The 17,177-nt window shown below is 45.7% G+C and overlaps 1 protein-coding gene and 1 pseudogene across 4 annotated transcripts in view; one reads left to right on the forward strand and one right to left on the reverse strand.

The window, feature by feature from the left end:
* Positions 1–17,177, reverse strand: part of AKAP12 (A-kinase anchoring protein 12) — a 123,204-nt gene that overhangs the window by 10,351 nt on the left and 95,676 nt on the right. Inside the window, exon 1 of one of the 4 annotated variants that reach the window (XM_050786226.1) lies at positions 6,992–7,068. The exons of 2 other annotated variants lie outside the window; for them this stretch is intronic. In XM_050786226.1, coding sequence (XP_050642183.1) covers positions 6,992–7,016 — 25 coding nt within the window. In that variant the 5' untranslated portion in view covers positions 7,017–7,068. Of the gene's footprint in view, positions 1–6,890; positions 7,069–17,177 lie in introns of those variants that run through there. One more of the 4 variants, XM_050786227.1, reaches the window with a different exon arrangement.
* On the forward strand, positions 887–971 carry LOC126954114 (uncharacterized; annotated as a pseudogene).

Consider the following 17,177-nt stretch of genomic DNA (forward strand, 5'->3'; position numbering starts at 1 on the left):
CCCAGGCTGGAGTGCAGTGGTGCGATCTCGGCTCACTGCAACCTCCGCCCCAGGTTCAAGTGATTCTCCTGCCTCAGCCTCCCGAGTAGCTGGGATTACAGGCGTCTTTCACCATGCCTGGCTGATTTTTGTATTTTTAGGAGAGGCGGGGTTTCACCATGTTGGCCAGGCTGGTCTCGAGCTCCTGACTTCAAGTGATCCGGCCACCTCGGCCTCCCAAAGTGCTGGGATTACAGGCGTGAGCCACAGCGCCCAGCGAAAATTAAATATTTTTAATACATGACCAATTAATACTTTCTTTAATGCCAGGTAATTCAAGGATAAAGTGAGATCTTATGGAGATTTGTAAATCTTAATAGATTAATGTCTACTTCTTTCCAGTGACCTTTAAAAATTCAGGTTCAAAGAGAATTATCGGCTCTTTCTGTTGCCTGTTAAAGGGAAAGTTGACAAACTTAACTATCAAAAAATTAGTTCCACATAAGTAGCCACGGTACCCCTAAGAGTGAGTCAACCAGATACTGTATCTTCTGTAGAAATGTAAGATGGAATCCCACATCACACCCATATTTTAAAGAAGACTCCATCAAGTTTTAGATATAACTGCCCACTTAATAGGAAATATAGGGTTTCAGGAACAAGCTAAAGAACAAACAAGTATCTACACCAATCTAAAGAAGGGGACATTCTATGTGGTAACTAAGTTCGACCTCAACAGGTCCCCAAAAGGGAGAAGAGGTCTTTGGAGAAACTCCAGGCTGGGTCAGAGGACGTATGAAGAATATTTTGTTGTGCTCAAAAGCTGATGGAGGTGTCGAAAGGACACAAGAACTGCATTGACGGGGCTCCCAATGTCCAAACTTTGAAGCATAGAAAAGAATAATGGATCCTTTGCAGTTTACGAGAGTGACGACTGGGTGTTCACTGCAATGTGTGCATTGTTACCACGATGGCACATTACTTGTCTGACATGAACAAGAAAAAGAGAATAATGACACTGATGGGTTACAACACATTGAATAAAAAAAGAATCCATGAATCGAGAGTGATACTAAAAAAGGTAAATGAGGAAAAGGGAGCACTTCTTTAACGAAAAAAAATGTCAATAAATATAGATATAACTTCCACTTTGATCCTCCAAGTCATTATTGTTAAAATTTTAGATTTAGAAAATTATAATTTACAGACACCATTTTAATAACTTATTCAGTCAAGGATCATGAACTGCTAAAACCATCGGGTCAGGAAACATACATTCAGCGTACCAACATACAGATTAATTTCAAAAAAATGACCTTGACAATGGAGAAATCTGCAGGCACCACCTTAACCAAGTGATCACATTTAACATCCTCAATAACGGGACAGATGTCATTGTGCTTCCTGGTGTGAGGCACTGAGAAGGCCAAGAATTCCTCTACGTGGCATCCCTGACCAAAAGGTTGAACGGCATCTAATCACATCTAACGACACAACTAGACAAATCCACAATGAAGGACGTTCTGCAAAACAACTAGCCTGGCCTGAAATGTCAGTGTCACAGAAGAGTGAAAATCCAGCAGAAACACAAAAGTATTGTCTGCAAGTAACTTTCAAATAGGTTGGTGGGGGGTGGGGCGGATGATGTGGCTTTCCATAAATGGTGAATTAGGTCAAATGTACGTAAGTATTTACTATATTTTTCTGGGTTTGTAATTTTAAAATCATTGAGGGGAAAAGTCAAGTCAATGTGATTTAATTGGGGGAAGCGGGGGGGGGGAGGTATACTGTGTTAAATTAAGAGATTTAAGGAACACAATAACCAGAGGTGCCTGGCATGATCCTGAATTGGATATTTGTTAGGGAAAAACAGCTAAAGGACATTTTTGGGTCTTCTTGGGAAATACCGAGTATGAGATTTGGGATTAGATGAGATGAATTTTCATTGAAATAAAAGGGTAGAGAGATTTGACTGCAGAAAGCAGGTTACCAAACAGTATATACAATGACCTCATTCTGGCTTAAAAACAACTATCTCTCCTTTCTCTCTCTCTCTCTCTCTCTCTCTCTCTCTCACACACACACACACACACACACACACACACATCCTTCACATATGATCTCTGGGGGATGCGAATGTCATTTATTTTAGCTTTGCTTGTCTGAATTTTCTTTTTTCTTTCTTTTTTTTTTTTTTAGACAGAGTCTCACTCTGTCGCCCAGGCTGCAGCGATGTGATCTGGGCTCACTGCAACCTCTGCCTCCCGGGTTCACGCAATTCTCCTGCCTCAGCCTCCCGAGTAGCTGGGACTACTGGCATGTGCCACCATACCTGACTAATGTTTGTATTTTTAGTAGAGATGGGGTTTCACTATGTTTGGCCACGCTGGTCTCAAACTCCTGGCCTCAGGTGATCCGCCCGCTTTGGCCTCCCAAAGTGCTGGGATTACAAGTGTGAGCCACTGTGCCCAGCTTCTAATTTTCTACATAGGACATATATCGATTTCTGTACTAAACAAAAAGGTCAATTAAAATGGACACCAAAAAGATCTTAACAAAAACTGCAAAAATATACTTAATGTTTTAAGCACAAATTGAAGGTTAATAATTATAACAAGCCAGGCGTGGTGGCTCACGCCTGTAATCCCAGCACTTTGGGAGGCCGAGGCAGGCGGGTCACGAGGTCAGGAGATTGAGACCATCCTGGCTAACACGGTGAAATCCCATCTCTACTAAAAATACAAAAAATTAGCCGGGCGTGGTAGTGGGCGCCTGTAGTCCCAGCTACTCGGGAGGCTGAGGCAGGAGAATGGCGTGAACCTGGGAGGCGGAAGTTGCAGTGAGCCGAGATCACGCCACTGCACTCCAGCCTGGGCAACAGAGCAAGACTCTGTCCCCGCCTCCAAAAAAAAATTATAACTAGTACATACACCAGGACTTAGAACACAGCAATAAACACTTGAAATGCAGAAATATTTAGAAATATAGAATGCTTCCCAAAATCCATACATTCATTCTGCTTATATAATCTGATTACTCTGAAAACAATTTATTTTCATATTTATGAAATACTACAAATCTATGTCAACAAATTTCCATCGTACTACTTATTTGGTTTTATTTTGAAACTGAACCCCAGAAAGTTAAGTGAAAAACTAGGCCAGGCGCAGTGGCTCATGCCTGTAATGCCAGCACTTTGGGAGGTCGAGGCAGGTGGATCATTTGAGGTCAGGAGTTTAAGAGCAGGCTGGCCAACATGGTGAAACCCCGTCTCTACTAAAAATACAAAAACTAGCCAGGCATAGTGGCGGGCACCTGTAGTCCTAGCTACTCGGGAGGCTGAGGCAGGAGAATCGCTTGAACCCGGGAGGCGGAGGTTGCAGTGAGCCACGATCGCGCCACTGCACTCTAGCCTGGGTGACAGAGCCAGACTCACTAAAAAAACAAACAGACAAAAACAACAGCAACAATGACAAAACTGCCTAAGGTACCCAACCAAGTCAGGGCAACAGTGTGAGTAGAGGTTTTTTTTTTGTCCTTGTACCTTGTTATTCTCTAAGTTAAGCTAAAGTTCTTTTTTTCTTTTCAAACATTGCTAGATTTTTGGATATTCATAGATGAATAGGTTATCTGGGCCTCTTATTCTTCAGACTCAATAAGGGCCTTTGCTTCAGTGGTGATGCCACAGACTCACTATCTGTAACAGCTTCGATAATCAGCAAGGCTCATTTTTTCTGCCATCAGTATCTAAGGTAGCATTAAAAACAAAAACTTTTAGTTTTACCTGAGAACTAAACATTTCAGATAACAAAGAAGGTTTCACGAAAAACCCAAGAATCTCATTCTTTTGATCTGAGGCACAGTTTCTAAAGGATTTCCCTTTTCCCTTTATAAAATACACATTTGTGACCAACATTAGACTTAACAAACAATAAGGAAAAACTAAACACTCATACTAAACTTTGAAGCAAATACTCAAAGAGAAAGGAAAGTCCAGACATCTACGATTTAAACTTCTTCTATATTTTAGATATATATATATATACTCTTCCCATTATTTTTTAAAGCATGTATAGTATTCTGAAATAAGAAAATGCTTTAAGTTTCTATTTGTTCCTATTATAAACCGACATTGTGATGAATGTGTTTAGAGTTAAATCCAAAGGTTTCTTTAACAGTATTTCCATGAACTATTTCTTTCTTTTTCTTTTTTCTTTTTTTGAGCCAGAGTCTTCGCTCTGTCGCCCACACTGGAGTGCAGTGGCACGATCTCAGCTCACTCCAAACTCCGCCTCCTGGGTTCAAGCGATTCTCCTGCCTCAGTCTCCCAAGTAGCTGAGATTACAGGCGCTGCCACCACACTCGGCTAATTTTTGTATTTTCAGTACAGACAAGGTTTCACCATGCTGGCCAGGCTGTTTTCAAACTCCTGACCTCAGGTGATCCACCTGCCTTAGCCTCCCAAAGTGCTGTGATTATAGGCGTGAGCCACGCGCCTGGCGGTCACAAAAGAACTTTTTGCAAACACTTCTAATGCAATTTAAGAGATGCAACTTTCCTTTTGAAAAAGTTGGATAAAATAATTGGAAATATACTAGAGAAAAAAGAAAAATTCCAATAACAAACTCTATTCTAGTATGATTTCACTAGTACAGAATACAAACAGAGGCCGGGCGCGGTGGCTCAAGCCTGTAATCCCAGCACTTTGGGAGGCCGAGGCGGGCGGATCACGAGGTCAGGAGATCGAGACCATCCTGGCTAACACGGTGAAACCCCGTCTCTACTAAAAATACAAAAAGAAATTAGCCAGGCGTGGTGGCAGGCGCCTGTAGTCCCAGCTACTCCGGAGGCTGAGGCAGGAGAATGGCGTGAACCCGGGAGGCGGAGCTTGCAGTGAGCCGAGATCGCGCCACTGCACTCCAGTCTGGGCGACAGAGCGAGACTCTGTCTCAAAAAAAAAAAAAAAAAGAATACAAACAGAAATTACATGTCCTGCCAGCAAGCATGTGATTAAAAACAAATACTCATCAACCTCCCTGGAATCAGAAAATGCAGAGACATGTTGCTAATATAGGAGTAGAAAGCTGGTGTCACACAACCATTTCCCCCTCACTATTTTCCCTCCACTCTTAAATCTGTGTTTCCATTGTAAACACTTCTGTTTCATCCTGAAAGGGCCGAAATGTTTATAGTCAAAACTAGGAAGATAAAGGTTCATGAACCAGCTGCCAGCAGGCAGAACAAAACAGCTATGGCTCACACCTGTAATCCCAGCATTTTGGGAGGCCGAAGCAGGCGGTTCACTTGAGGTCAGGAATTTGAGACCATGCTGGTCAAAGTGGTGAAACCCCATCTCTACTAAAAGTACAAAAATTTAGCTGGGCGTGGTGGCGCATGCCTGTAGTCTCAGCTACTTGGGAGGCTGAGGCAGGAGAATCACTTGAACCTGGGAGGTGGAGGTTGCAGTGAGCCGAGATCACACTACCGCACTCCAGCCTGGGCGACTGCCATCAGTATCTAAGGTAGCTGGTACTGAACAGCTATTGATAGTTCAGTATAGCTTAACAATAATCAGATGTTCTCATTATATAGAGTAAGTGAGTTATGAGATGAACACATAATAAAACGCATATAGAAAAATTTTAAGTTGTAGGCAGGGCGTGGTGGCTCACGCCTGTAATCCCAGCACTTTGGGAGGCTGAGGCGGGTGGATCACGAGGTCAGTAGATCGAGAACATCCTGGCTAATATGGTGAAACCCCAACTCTACTAAAAGTACGAAAAAAAAAAATTAGCTGGGCATGGTGGTGGGCGCCTGTAGCCCCAGTTACTCAGGAGGCTGAGGCAGGAGAATGGTGTGAACCTGGGAGGTGGAGCTTGCAGTCAGCCGAGATCACACCACTGCACTCGAGCCTGGGTGACAAAGCGAGACTCCGTCTCAAAAAGAAAAATAAAAATGTTAAGTTGTAACTGGTCAACTAGTCTGCAGTCTCTTTTGACCTAAGTAATCCTAAGAGCTACAATTGTCAGAACAACCTTCTGATGCCTCCGTGCTTTGTGCTTCACCCTCATTTCGGCTTCCAGGTACCCTCTGTGCTGGGGCAATCTACACACTCCATACAAGGTACCTGCTAAGCAGGGCCTCCTAAAATACCGCTTCTATCACATCACCAGGCTGTCGACTCCTAATGGCTCCAGGGCCTAGAGAATAGTCTTCTAACCTACCTAGCCTGGCAGGTACCTATATGTGTACCCGTGCTGTTGAGATCCTGACCCCAAAACACATGCAATCAGGCTTGGAACCCGAATTGAATCATAGACCGCACTTCCCAGCCTGCCCCATCACTCGGCTCCACACTCCCCATGGTGCAGCCCAAGTGCTGAGGCCTGTTCCATTCTGTTCTGCGCCCTACACTCTGCCGGCCTCCAGGCCTCACAGTGAGGGCAACTTTGCTAAATCCTGGTGACTTTTTGAGGCCTGGGTTATCCTCGACCTGCCCTGCCGCCCACCTCCCCAGGTGACCGCAGCCACAGCCATGTCCACTCCAACCCCCTGACTCCCCTTTCAAGCCAGAATCTTCCGGGGGGTGTCCTCTGGGTGGCAGGAAGTGGGGCCCACCCTGGGGCATCCCTGGGGTTGCGGCTGTGTGAAAGTATTCCCCTCACATCTCCCTGTTGGAGGTAGGCTGCTATCGCAGAGCGTTTTGGCACCTGTGTCACGGGACCCAGAAAGGCCTTGCCTTTCTGGGGCTGGGGGCCTGGGGCAAGATCAAGGGCAGCAGGCGGCTCTGCAGCCTGGGCTGGGATGCCACGGTCGCAGGCCCTTCTCGACCTGTCCCTGTGCGCCTTGGCCAGTAGAGAGGCTTTCCCAAGCCTGGGACGGGAAGCAAGGAGGCTGGAAAACCCACACACCCATCTCGGGCCAGTCCTAAGGGACAGTTGGTGGCCCTCGGGATTCCGTGTCCGCCATCGCCGCGGGGCGAACGGCCGCTGGGGGGGCACGTGCTACTCACTGCAGAGTTTACTCCACCAGGGCATGGCGCGCGCAGCCCGCCGGCAGGGGCAGCCCAACAGCGGCCCGCGAGGCCCAGCGCGCCCCTGCCGGCTGCCATAGCTCGCGAAAGCCTGGGCCCCGGGGCCTGCCGCTAACGTCACAAAGGACGCAGCCTCCCCGCGCCCGGCGCCAGCCCTCAGCCTCCCCAGAAACCCCCGGGGATCCTGCGGACCGCCCCAGTGGGGTCTCTTCAAACCCAAGCCCGCTGAGGCCGAAAACCATCCTGCTAACCAACTGCCAAGCCGCTGCTGAACATCCCTGACACTTAATTTCTTTCTTTTTTTTTTTTTTTTTTTTTTTTTTTGAGACGGAGTCTCGCTCTGTCGCCCAGGCTGGAGTGCAGTGGCCGGATCTCAGCTCACTGCAAGCTTTGCCTCCCGGGTTCATGCCATTCTCCTGCCTCAGCCTCCCGAGTAGCTGGGACTACAGGCGCCTGCCACCTCGCCCGGCTAGTTTTTTGTATTTTTTAGTAGAGATGGGGTTTCACCGTGTTAGCCAGGATGGTCTCGATCTCCTGACCTCGTGATCCGCCCACCTCAGCCTCCCAAAGTGCTGGGATTACAGGCTTGAGCCACCGCGCCCGGCAACACTTAATTTCAAAAAAAAAAAAAAAAAAAAAAAAAAAAAAGGCCTCGAGGCCTGGCGCGGTGGCTCACGCCTGTAATCCCAGCACTTTGGGAGGCCAAAGCGGGCGGATCGCCTGAGGTCAGGAGTTCGAGACCAGCCTGGCCAACATGGTGAACCCCCATGTCTACTAAAAATACAAACAAATTAGCCGGGGGCGGCAGCACATGTCTGTAATTCCAGCTACTCGGAAGGCTGAGGCAGGAGAATCGGTTGCACCGGGGAGGCAGAGGTTGCAGTGAGCCGAGATCGCGCCACTGCATTCCAGCCTGGGAGACAGGGCAAGACTGTCTCAAAAACAAACAAACAAACAAAAAAAACAACACCCCAAAAAACCCCAAAAACAAACAAAAAGGACCTCGACAATGGAGAAATCTGGCAGGCACCACTTTAACCAAGGGATCAGACTTATCCTGGATAATGGAACAGATGCCATCGTGCTTCCTGATGTAAGGCACTCAGAAGGACAAGAATTCATCTTTGTAGCACTGCTGATCAAAATGTTTAACGGCATCTAATCACGAGGAAACAATCAGACAAATCTGCAATGAAGGACGTTCTGCAAAACAACTAGCCTGGCCTGAAATATCAATGTCACAGAAGGATGAAAATCAAGCAAAAACACAAAGGGGTTTTGTCTGGCAATGGCCAAGGCATGGCGGAATCTGCTTGTGGGTTTGGCTGGGTTGTAAAGAGCTTTAAGTTCTTGAGTATTAGCACAAGATTGAGGGTATCAGTCAAGTTCCCATTACAAAGCCATCACTTATAGAGCCTTGCGGGATAGAAGGTGGAGCTCACCTGCTCCTACCAACTGGGACTTCAAAAATAGTCATCTGTGAGAATGCAGATGGACAGCCACTTGGGAGGACAGTCTACGGCTTCTTTTCATACTGAATATACTCTTACCATATGATCTGGCAATCATGCTCCCTGGTATTCACCCAAATGAATATTTATGTCCACACAAAACATCTGCACACAGATGTTTACAGCAGCTTTATGCATAAGTGCCAAAACTTGGAAGCAATCAGATGTCCTTCAATAGGTGAGTGGATAAAGTATGGTACATCCAGACAACGGAATATTATTCAGTACTAAAAAGAAATGAGTTGGCTGGGTGCGGTGGCTCATGCCTGTAATCCCAGCACTTTGGGAGGCCGAGGTGGGTGGATCGCGAGGTCATGAGTTCAAGACCAGCCTGGCCAAGATGGTGAAACCCCGTCTCTACTAAAAAAAGTACAAAAATTAGCCAGGCATGATGGTGGGCACCTGTAATCCCAGCTACTCGGAAGGCTGAGGCAGAGAATTGCTTGAACCCAGGAGGCGGGGCTTGCAGTGAGCTGAGATCGTGCCACTGCACTGTCCAGCCTGGGTAACAGAGTGAGACTCCATCTCAAAAAAGAAAAAAAAAGAAAGAAAAATTAGTTATCAGGCCATGAAAAGACGTGGAGGGAACTTAAATATATATAGCTAAGCAAAAGAAGACACTCGGAGGAAGATACACAATGTATGATTCCAACTATATGACATTCCGAAAAAGGCAAAACTATAGAGACAGTAAAAAGAGCAGTAGTTGCCAGGGGCTGGGGGGAGGAAGCACAGATGATTTTTATGGCAGTGAAGCCATTCTACATGACGCTGTCATGGCGGGTACACATCATTATGTATTGGCCCAAACCCACAGAAAGTATGCTACCAAGAGTGAGCCCTAATGTAAACTTTGGACTTTGGGTGATAACCATGTATCAGTGTAGGTTCATTGATTGTAACAACCCATTCTGGTGGGGAATGTTGATAAGGGCTGGGGGAGGCTGTGTAGGTGATGGGGCAAGGGACACATGGGAATTCTTTGAACTCTCCACTCAATTTTGCTGTGAACCTGAAACCACTCTTAAAAATAGTCTGTTTTTAAAAACGGTCATATGACTTGACCAACATCATATAGGTGTGTGGTATCTCAGGAGGGCCAAAGGCTGGCTAGGGAGTGCTTAGAGTGAAGGCACTAAAGGAGCAAAATACAGAGTTTGTCTTTTTGAAAGAAAAGTCAATTTCATACCCTTTTAAAGCATAAACATACTTATTTTCCATAAATCATTATAACTTTTTATAGTTCATAAGCACCACTTATGGCAAGAACAAGTATTTCGATATGTCAACTCCTACACTTAGATGGAAAAACTGCTTTATGTCTAATGTGGACAGCAATTTGAATTCTATTTCAGTGTGAAAGGCAGAGTTTATTCATAGTTACAGTCATGCATCTTTTTGAAAAGGAAACAGTGCATACATCCTACCCACCCACTCACAGATAGCGATTCAAAAGATCACCCGATCATCACTTTACAACCATCAAAGTGAAAGCTGGATAAAGCAAGAATCAATGGTGCCAAAGTGCTAAATGGAGGAGAGGGGCAGGATGTTTACATGCTTATTGTTGAAAAGGAGGGAGAAACACCCAATTCTACAGTGGAGAAATCGGACAACACCTTAACATCAGTCTACAAGGGACAGATGGACACTGAGTGCAATACCCCGAGAAGGACACAACATCACCTCTGCAGGATTCTGGCTTACAATGAGTAACCTACGGCCAGGTGCAGTGGCTCATGCCTGTAATCCCAGCACTTTGGGGGTGTGAGGTAGGCGGATCACCTCAAGTCAGGAGTTTGAGACCAGCCTGGCCAACATGGCGAAACCCAGTCTCTACTAAAAACACAAAAATTAGCCAGGCATGGTGGTGGGTGCCTGGAGTCCCAGCTACTCAGGAGGCTGACGTGGGAGAATCGCTTAAACCCGGGAGGCGGAGGTTGCAGTAAACCGAGATCACACCACTGCACTTCAGCCTGGGCAAGAGAGCAAGACTCCGTCTCAGGGAGAAAAAAAAAAGAATGAGTAACCTAAATTGATTTAGGCAAAAGAAACATCAAATAAAGAATGAGTAGAAATGGGGAGAGAACTTATGCTTTGAATATATCAAAGTCTAAAAGACAAAAGCTATAGAAGTCTTCCAGATTAAAAGAAACTAAAAAGACATGACAACACAAAATCTCTGACCCTAGGGTGGATCTTGGAATACAAAGAGGAATGCTTTAAAAGGGACATAATTAGATTAACTGACAAAATTAGAAGCAGATTATAGAAAAGTTCTGTAATAACTTAAATGTATGATATTGATAACCGTCAATATCTATACTATGGTTATGAAAGGGAATATCCCTATTCTTGGAAAATACACACTGAAATATTTAGGGGTAAAATGATGTATACAACTTACTTTCAAATGCTTCCCTAATTTTTTTTGAGACAAGGTGTCCCTCTATCACTCAGGCAGGAGTACCATGGTGTCACCTTGGCTCACTGCAGCCTCCGTTTCCAGGGCTCAAGCGATTCTCCAGCCTCAGCCTCCCAAGTAGCTGGGAATACAGGCGTGAGTCACCAACGCCTGGCTAATTTTTGTATTTTTAGTAGACACAGGGGTTTCACCATGGCTGGCCTTGAACTCCTGAGCTCAAAGCAATCCTCCTCAGCCTCCCAAAATGCTGGGATTACAGGTGTGAGCCACTGTGCCCGGCCTTCTTCAGTGAATTTATTAATATATCTCATGCCTATGTGAGTTATAACAGAAACCTGTGGACTGAGGTTTGTTTTGTTTTCCAACAAAAAGAGAGTAAATACAGCAAGTTAGGGAAAATGTTGACAATATTCCACTATTTGGGTTAGATGAATCTGAGTAAAGAGTATGGGTGTTCTATGTATTCATTTTAGTTTTCCAACTTTCTGAATGTTTACAGTTATCTTTTTGTTTTTTGTTTTTGATACAGAAACTCGCTCTTGTTGCCCAGCCTGGAGTGCAATGGCATGATCTCAGCTCACTGCAACCTCCGCCTCCCAGGTTCAAGCGATTCTTCTGTCCCAGCCTCCCAAGTAGCTGGGATTACAGGCGCCCACCCCCACGCCCAGCTAATTTTTTGTATTTTTAGCAGAGATGGGGTTTCACCATATTGGCCAGGCTGCTCTCGAACTCCCGACCTCGGGTGATCTACCCGCCTCGGCCTCTCAAAGTGCTGGGATTACAGGCGCCCACCCCCACGCCCAGCTAATTTTTTGTATTTTTAGTAGAGATGGGATTTCACCATGTTGGCCAGGCTGCTCTCGAACTCCTGACCTCGGGTGATCTACCTGCCTCGGCCTCTCAAAGTGCTGAGATTACAGGCGTGAGCCACCGGAACTGGCCTGAAATTACTTTTTTTTTTTAAAATCACTTGGAAGAATGCACTCGGAATTGCAGATAACTACTAAAAATTATAGAAAACAACAAAATGTAGAGTGATGATTTACCCGACCTGATTTTAGAGGAGGATATCAGATATTTCCTTCACATTACATACCATAATATAAATTTTATATTGTATTAAATAACAGGAAAACGAGTTAACTTTCTCCCACCGAAGAGAGAAAAAGAATTCAGGCAGAGGGGTTTAAATTTTAGTTGTAACACTTACTAGCACTGGGCCCTTGGGCAAGTTTCCTAAAAATCTCTGTTCTTAGACATTTCTCCAAAGAAGACATACAAACAGCAAAGAAACATATGAAAACATTCTCAGCATCACTATCAGAGAAATGCAATTTAAAACCACAATCTTGCACCAGTCAGAATGGCTATTTTTTATTATTTATTTATTTTGAGACGGAGTCTCGCTCTGTCGGCTAGGTTGCAGTGTAATGGCGCGATCTCAGTTCACTGCAACCTCCGCCTCCTGGGTTCACGCAATTCTGTCTCAGCCTCCCGAGTAGCTGGGACTACAGTCGCACGCCACTACGCCTGGCTAATTTTTATATTTTTAGTAGAGACGGGGTTTCACCATGTTGGCCAGGCTGGTCTCGAACTCCTGACCTCAGGTGATCCACCTGCCTCAGCCTCCCAAAGTGCTGGGATTATAGATGTGAGTCACTGCGCCTACCCAGAATAGCTATTATTAAAAAGTCAAAAAACAGCAGATGTTGGCACAGATGTGGAGAAAAGGGAACGTGTATACGTTGCCAGTGGGAATGTAAATTAGTAAGAGAGCTATAGAAAACACTATGGAGATTTCTCAAGGAACAAAAAACAGAACTACCATTCCACACAGCAATCCATTATTTGGCACCTACCCAAGAGAGAGAAAATCAATTTATCAAAAAGATACATGTTTCTTGCAGCACTATTCACACTAGCAAAGTCATAGAACCAACCCAAGTGTCCAAAGTTTGACTGGATAAAGAAAACGTGGTCCACATACACCATGGAATATATGCAGCCATAAAAAAGAAAGAAATCATGTCCCTTGCAGCAACATGGAAGGATCTGGAGGCCATAAACCTAAGTAAAATAACTCAGAAAGTAAAATGCTGCGTATTCTCATAAATGGTAGTTAACCAATGAGTACACAGGGACATAAAGATGGAAATAATAGACACTGGGGACTCTAAAAGGGAGGGAAGGTGGGAGGGAAGTGAGCGTTGAAATATACTATTGAGTACAATGTTCACCACTCCTGTGATGGGTACACAAGAGCCCAAACTTCACCATTATGCAATATATCCATGTAACAAACCTATACACGTATCCCTGAAGCTAAACTAAAAATAAGGCCAGGTACAGCGGCTCACAGGGCTGTAATCCCAGCACTTTGAGAGGCCGAGGCAGGAGGATCACTTTGGGGTCAGGAGTCTGAGACCAGCTTTGGGCAACACAGTCAAACCCTGTCTCTACTAAAAATACAAAAGCTAGCTGGGCGTGGTGGTACATGCTTGTAATCCCAGCTACTTAGGAGGCTGAGGCAGGAGGATAGCTTGAACCCGCAAGGTGGAGGTTACAATGAGTGGAGATCGTGCCACTGCACTCTAGCCTGGATAACAGAGTGAGTCTCCATCTCAAAAAAAAAAAAAAAAAAAAAAAAAAAAAAAGTGAAATAAAAAGAAAATGAAAATCTCTGTTCTTAGTGTCCTCACCTATAACATAAGTTGCTTACATTATAGGTGAGGACACTAAGGCTGGTTATGAAGATGACGTATCAGTTGGCTTTCTATAAAAATAAAACTTTAATTTTCATTACTTTTTGCCAATTCCAAACATAATCAGTATAAATTGTAGACAACTTTAAAAACACAGAGAATAGGGAAAACTTTTCATAAGGACAACATCCAGATAATCACTATTTGTTTTGTTTTCTGAACAGAGTCTTTAAAACTAAGACCTAATGGCTGCAAAATTTGTTTTTCTGTCCCCATGGTTAGATAATGTCAAATCTTCACCATCATCCTTCCTCACAAACATTCCTGAGTAGAAAATCATTGTCCAAATGCCTGAATGAGTTTTGGACAGAAGAGGGCGGTATTGAACAGCTTTCAGCTCTGCTGAACCAGAAAGGTCTTGATTTTCACCACCAGAAGTCACTGAAAATCACATACAAAAAGTTGAAGATTGGGTGCAGTGGCTCACGTCTGTAACCCCAGCACTCTGGGAGGCCGAGGCGGGTGGATCACGAGGTCAGGAGATCAAGACCATCCTGGCTAACACGGAGAAACCCTGTCTCTCTTAGTAAAAATTAGCCAAACATGGTGGCGGACTCCTTTAGTTCCAGGAGGCTGAGGCAGGAGAATGGCGTGAACCCGGGCGGTGGAGCTTGCAGTGGAGATCCTACCACTGCACTCCAGCCTGGGCGACAACTATTCCGTTTCAAAAAAAAAAAAAAAAAAATTGAGATGCACTCTTTTTTATTTTTTTTGAGACGGAGTCTTGCTCTGTTGCCCAGGCTGGAGTATAATGGCGTGATCTCGGCTCTCTGCAGCCTCTGCCTCCAGTGTTCCAGCGGTTCTCCTGTCTCAGCCTCCTGCGAAGCTGGGACTACAGGTGCCCGCCACCACACCCGGCTAATTTTTGTATTTTTAGTAGAGACAGGGTTTCGCCATGTTGGCCAGGCTGGTTTCGAACTACTGCCTCAAGTGATCCACCTGCCTCAGCCTCCTAAAGTGTTGGGATTACAGGCATGAGCCACCGCGCCCAGCCGAGATGCACTTTCAAATCCTGTAAAGTTGAATGTGACATTGTGCCTATTTTTAACACCTTGACTTCCAACATCAACATTTCAAGGGGAGAAAAGAGGCACATAATATGTCTCGAGTTAACTCCCTATCTTCTAGTTTTCTTTATTTGCACCATGTAAAGATGCAGATCCCTTTTCTGTTTTTGTTTTTGTAGAGATGGAGGATCTCGCTATGTTGCCCAGGCTAGTCTTGAACTCCTGGCCTCAAGCGATCCTCCCACCTCAGCCTCCCAAAGTGCTGGGATTACAGACATAAGCCACAGAGCCTGGCCAGATGCAGGTCCTTTACCTCAAGTATGGCTCAAAGGTGGCCGGGACCCTTCTTCCTGTGCTGGCCTCCCCCTCCTCATCTCCTTCACTTTTTTTTTTTTTTTTTTTTTTTTTTTTGAGACGGGGTCTCGCTCTGTCACCCAGGCTGGAGTGCAGTGGCGCGATCTCAGCTCACTGCAAGCTCCGCCTCCCGGGTTCACGCTATTCTCCTGCCTCAGCCTCCTGAGTAGCTGGGACTACAGGCGCCCGCCACCTCGCCCGGCTAGTTTTTTTTGTATTTTTTAGTAGAGACGGGGTTTCACCGGGTTCGCCAGGATGGTCTCGATCTCCTGACCTTGTGATCCGCCCGTCTCGGCCTCCCAAAGTGCTGGGATTACAGGCTTGAGCCACCGCGCCCGGCCATCTCCTTCACTTTTTTTTGCTTTCCCCAGCCCAACTGTACATGATACACCAAAATCACCCCCATATTTCCCAGTTTCTTGCTGCTGGTAAAGATTGCCAAACAAGACCATCATCATTCCCTTCTAGTTTGTGGCTAGCAGAAACCTTTGAAAAAAAAAAATTTTTTTTTTTTTTGAGACACAGTCTTGCTACGTTGCCCAGGCTAGAGTGTAGTGGTGTGATCTCGAATCACTGCAGCCTCCACCTCCTGGGTTCAAGCAATTTTCTTGCCTCAGCCTCCCGAGTAGTTGGGACCACAGGCGCTTGCCACCATGCCTAGCTGATTTTTTATTTTTGGTAGAGACGGAGTTTCGCCATGTTGGCCAGGTTGGTCTCAAACTCCTGACCTCAGGTGATCCGCTAGCCTCGGCCTCCCAAAGTGCTGGGATTACAGGCGTGAGCTATTGCACCTGGCCTGAGAAACTATTTTTACGTGCTCCCTGCATGCTGGTTGTGAATGAGTTAAAGATTGCAGCTTAGTGAGCACCGTGGGAGGCTGTTAAATGCATTATAAAACAGTCTAAAAGATGTGGGGACAGCAGGCAGGAGAGGCTCAGACCAGAGGCTCAACCCACTCCCACTGCTGGGAGTGAAGGGAGTAAGTGATTGATAAGAGGCCTCTAAAAATAATGGAGGAGGCTTCCAGGACAGGCAGCCAGTGCTCACCCATGCAGGCCTGGCACAGTGGAATCCATTCACAGCCACACGTCATCACAGCCTTCCTTTAGGGCGCTTCTTTTAATTCAAAACTCCTACGGAATTTTCATCTGCCTTAGCTTTGTCTGACTGGCTACAAAGAGGAAGATCAGAAAGCTCCATCTTTGATTTGGGATCACTGATATGGGGATGTACTTTTTGGGGCCCCTAAAACCTCCTTTGATTTTGGAGTGGCCTTTTCCACACAATGTAGGTTTTTTTTTTTTTTTTTTTTTTTTTTTTTGAGACGGAGTCTCGCTCTGTCGCCCAGGCTGGAGTGCAGTGGCCGGATCTCAGCTCACTGCAAGCTCCGCCTCCCAGGTTCACGCCATTCTCCTGCCTCAGCCTCCCGAGTAGCTGGGACTACAGGCGCCTGCCACCTCGCCCGGCTAGTTTTTTGTATTTTTTTAGTAGAGACGGGGTTTCACCATGTTAGCCAGGATGGTCTCGATCTCCTGACCTCAGGATCCGCCCGTCTCAGCCTCCCAAAATGCTGGGATTACAGGCGTGAGCCACCGCGCCCGGCCTCCACACAATGTAGTTTTTAAACTCATGTGTGACTGAATGATCCCGCTGTTTTTAAACACGCGGCTATCCACCCAAGTCTCTCCGATGCCCAGAAAGCCCAATCGTGGTGCTCCGGTACTCACTGGTGCTGAGGTTCAGTTAGAAACAACTCCAGCATCCCACTAGGTCACAAAGATGGCCAAAATGTTAAAGGGAGTGGTCGGTGTGCCCCCTGTAGAAGCCTCTGGAGCCCGAATTCACAGGCACCTCCGTCTTCGTACTGTCCTGTTAGTCACTGGTCTTTTCCCACCCTGTAGACACTTCAAAGGGCAGGAAAAAAGACTAATCCTTCCAACAGGCTACACACCCATGTGTGATACATGTCTTGATTGACAGGTCTTTCGACATCAATCATTAGTGAAACAACATCATCCATGCCTTGTTTCTCAAGAGAGTATTACTACAGAAACCAGATATTTCTATGCCCTTCTTCTGGGTGGAGACACCTAATCACATGCTTGT

The sequence above is a fragment of the Macaca thibetana genome, chromosome 4 (assembly GCF_024542745.1).
Source record: "Macaca thibetana thibetana isolate TM-01 chromosome 4, ASM2454274v1, whole genome shotgun sequence".
Taxonomy (NCBI): domain Eukaryota; kingdom Metazoa; phylum Chordata; class Mammalia; order Primates; family Cercopithecidae; genus Macaca; species Macaca thibetana.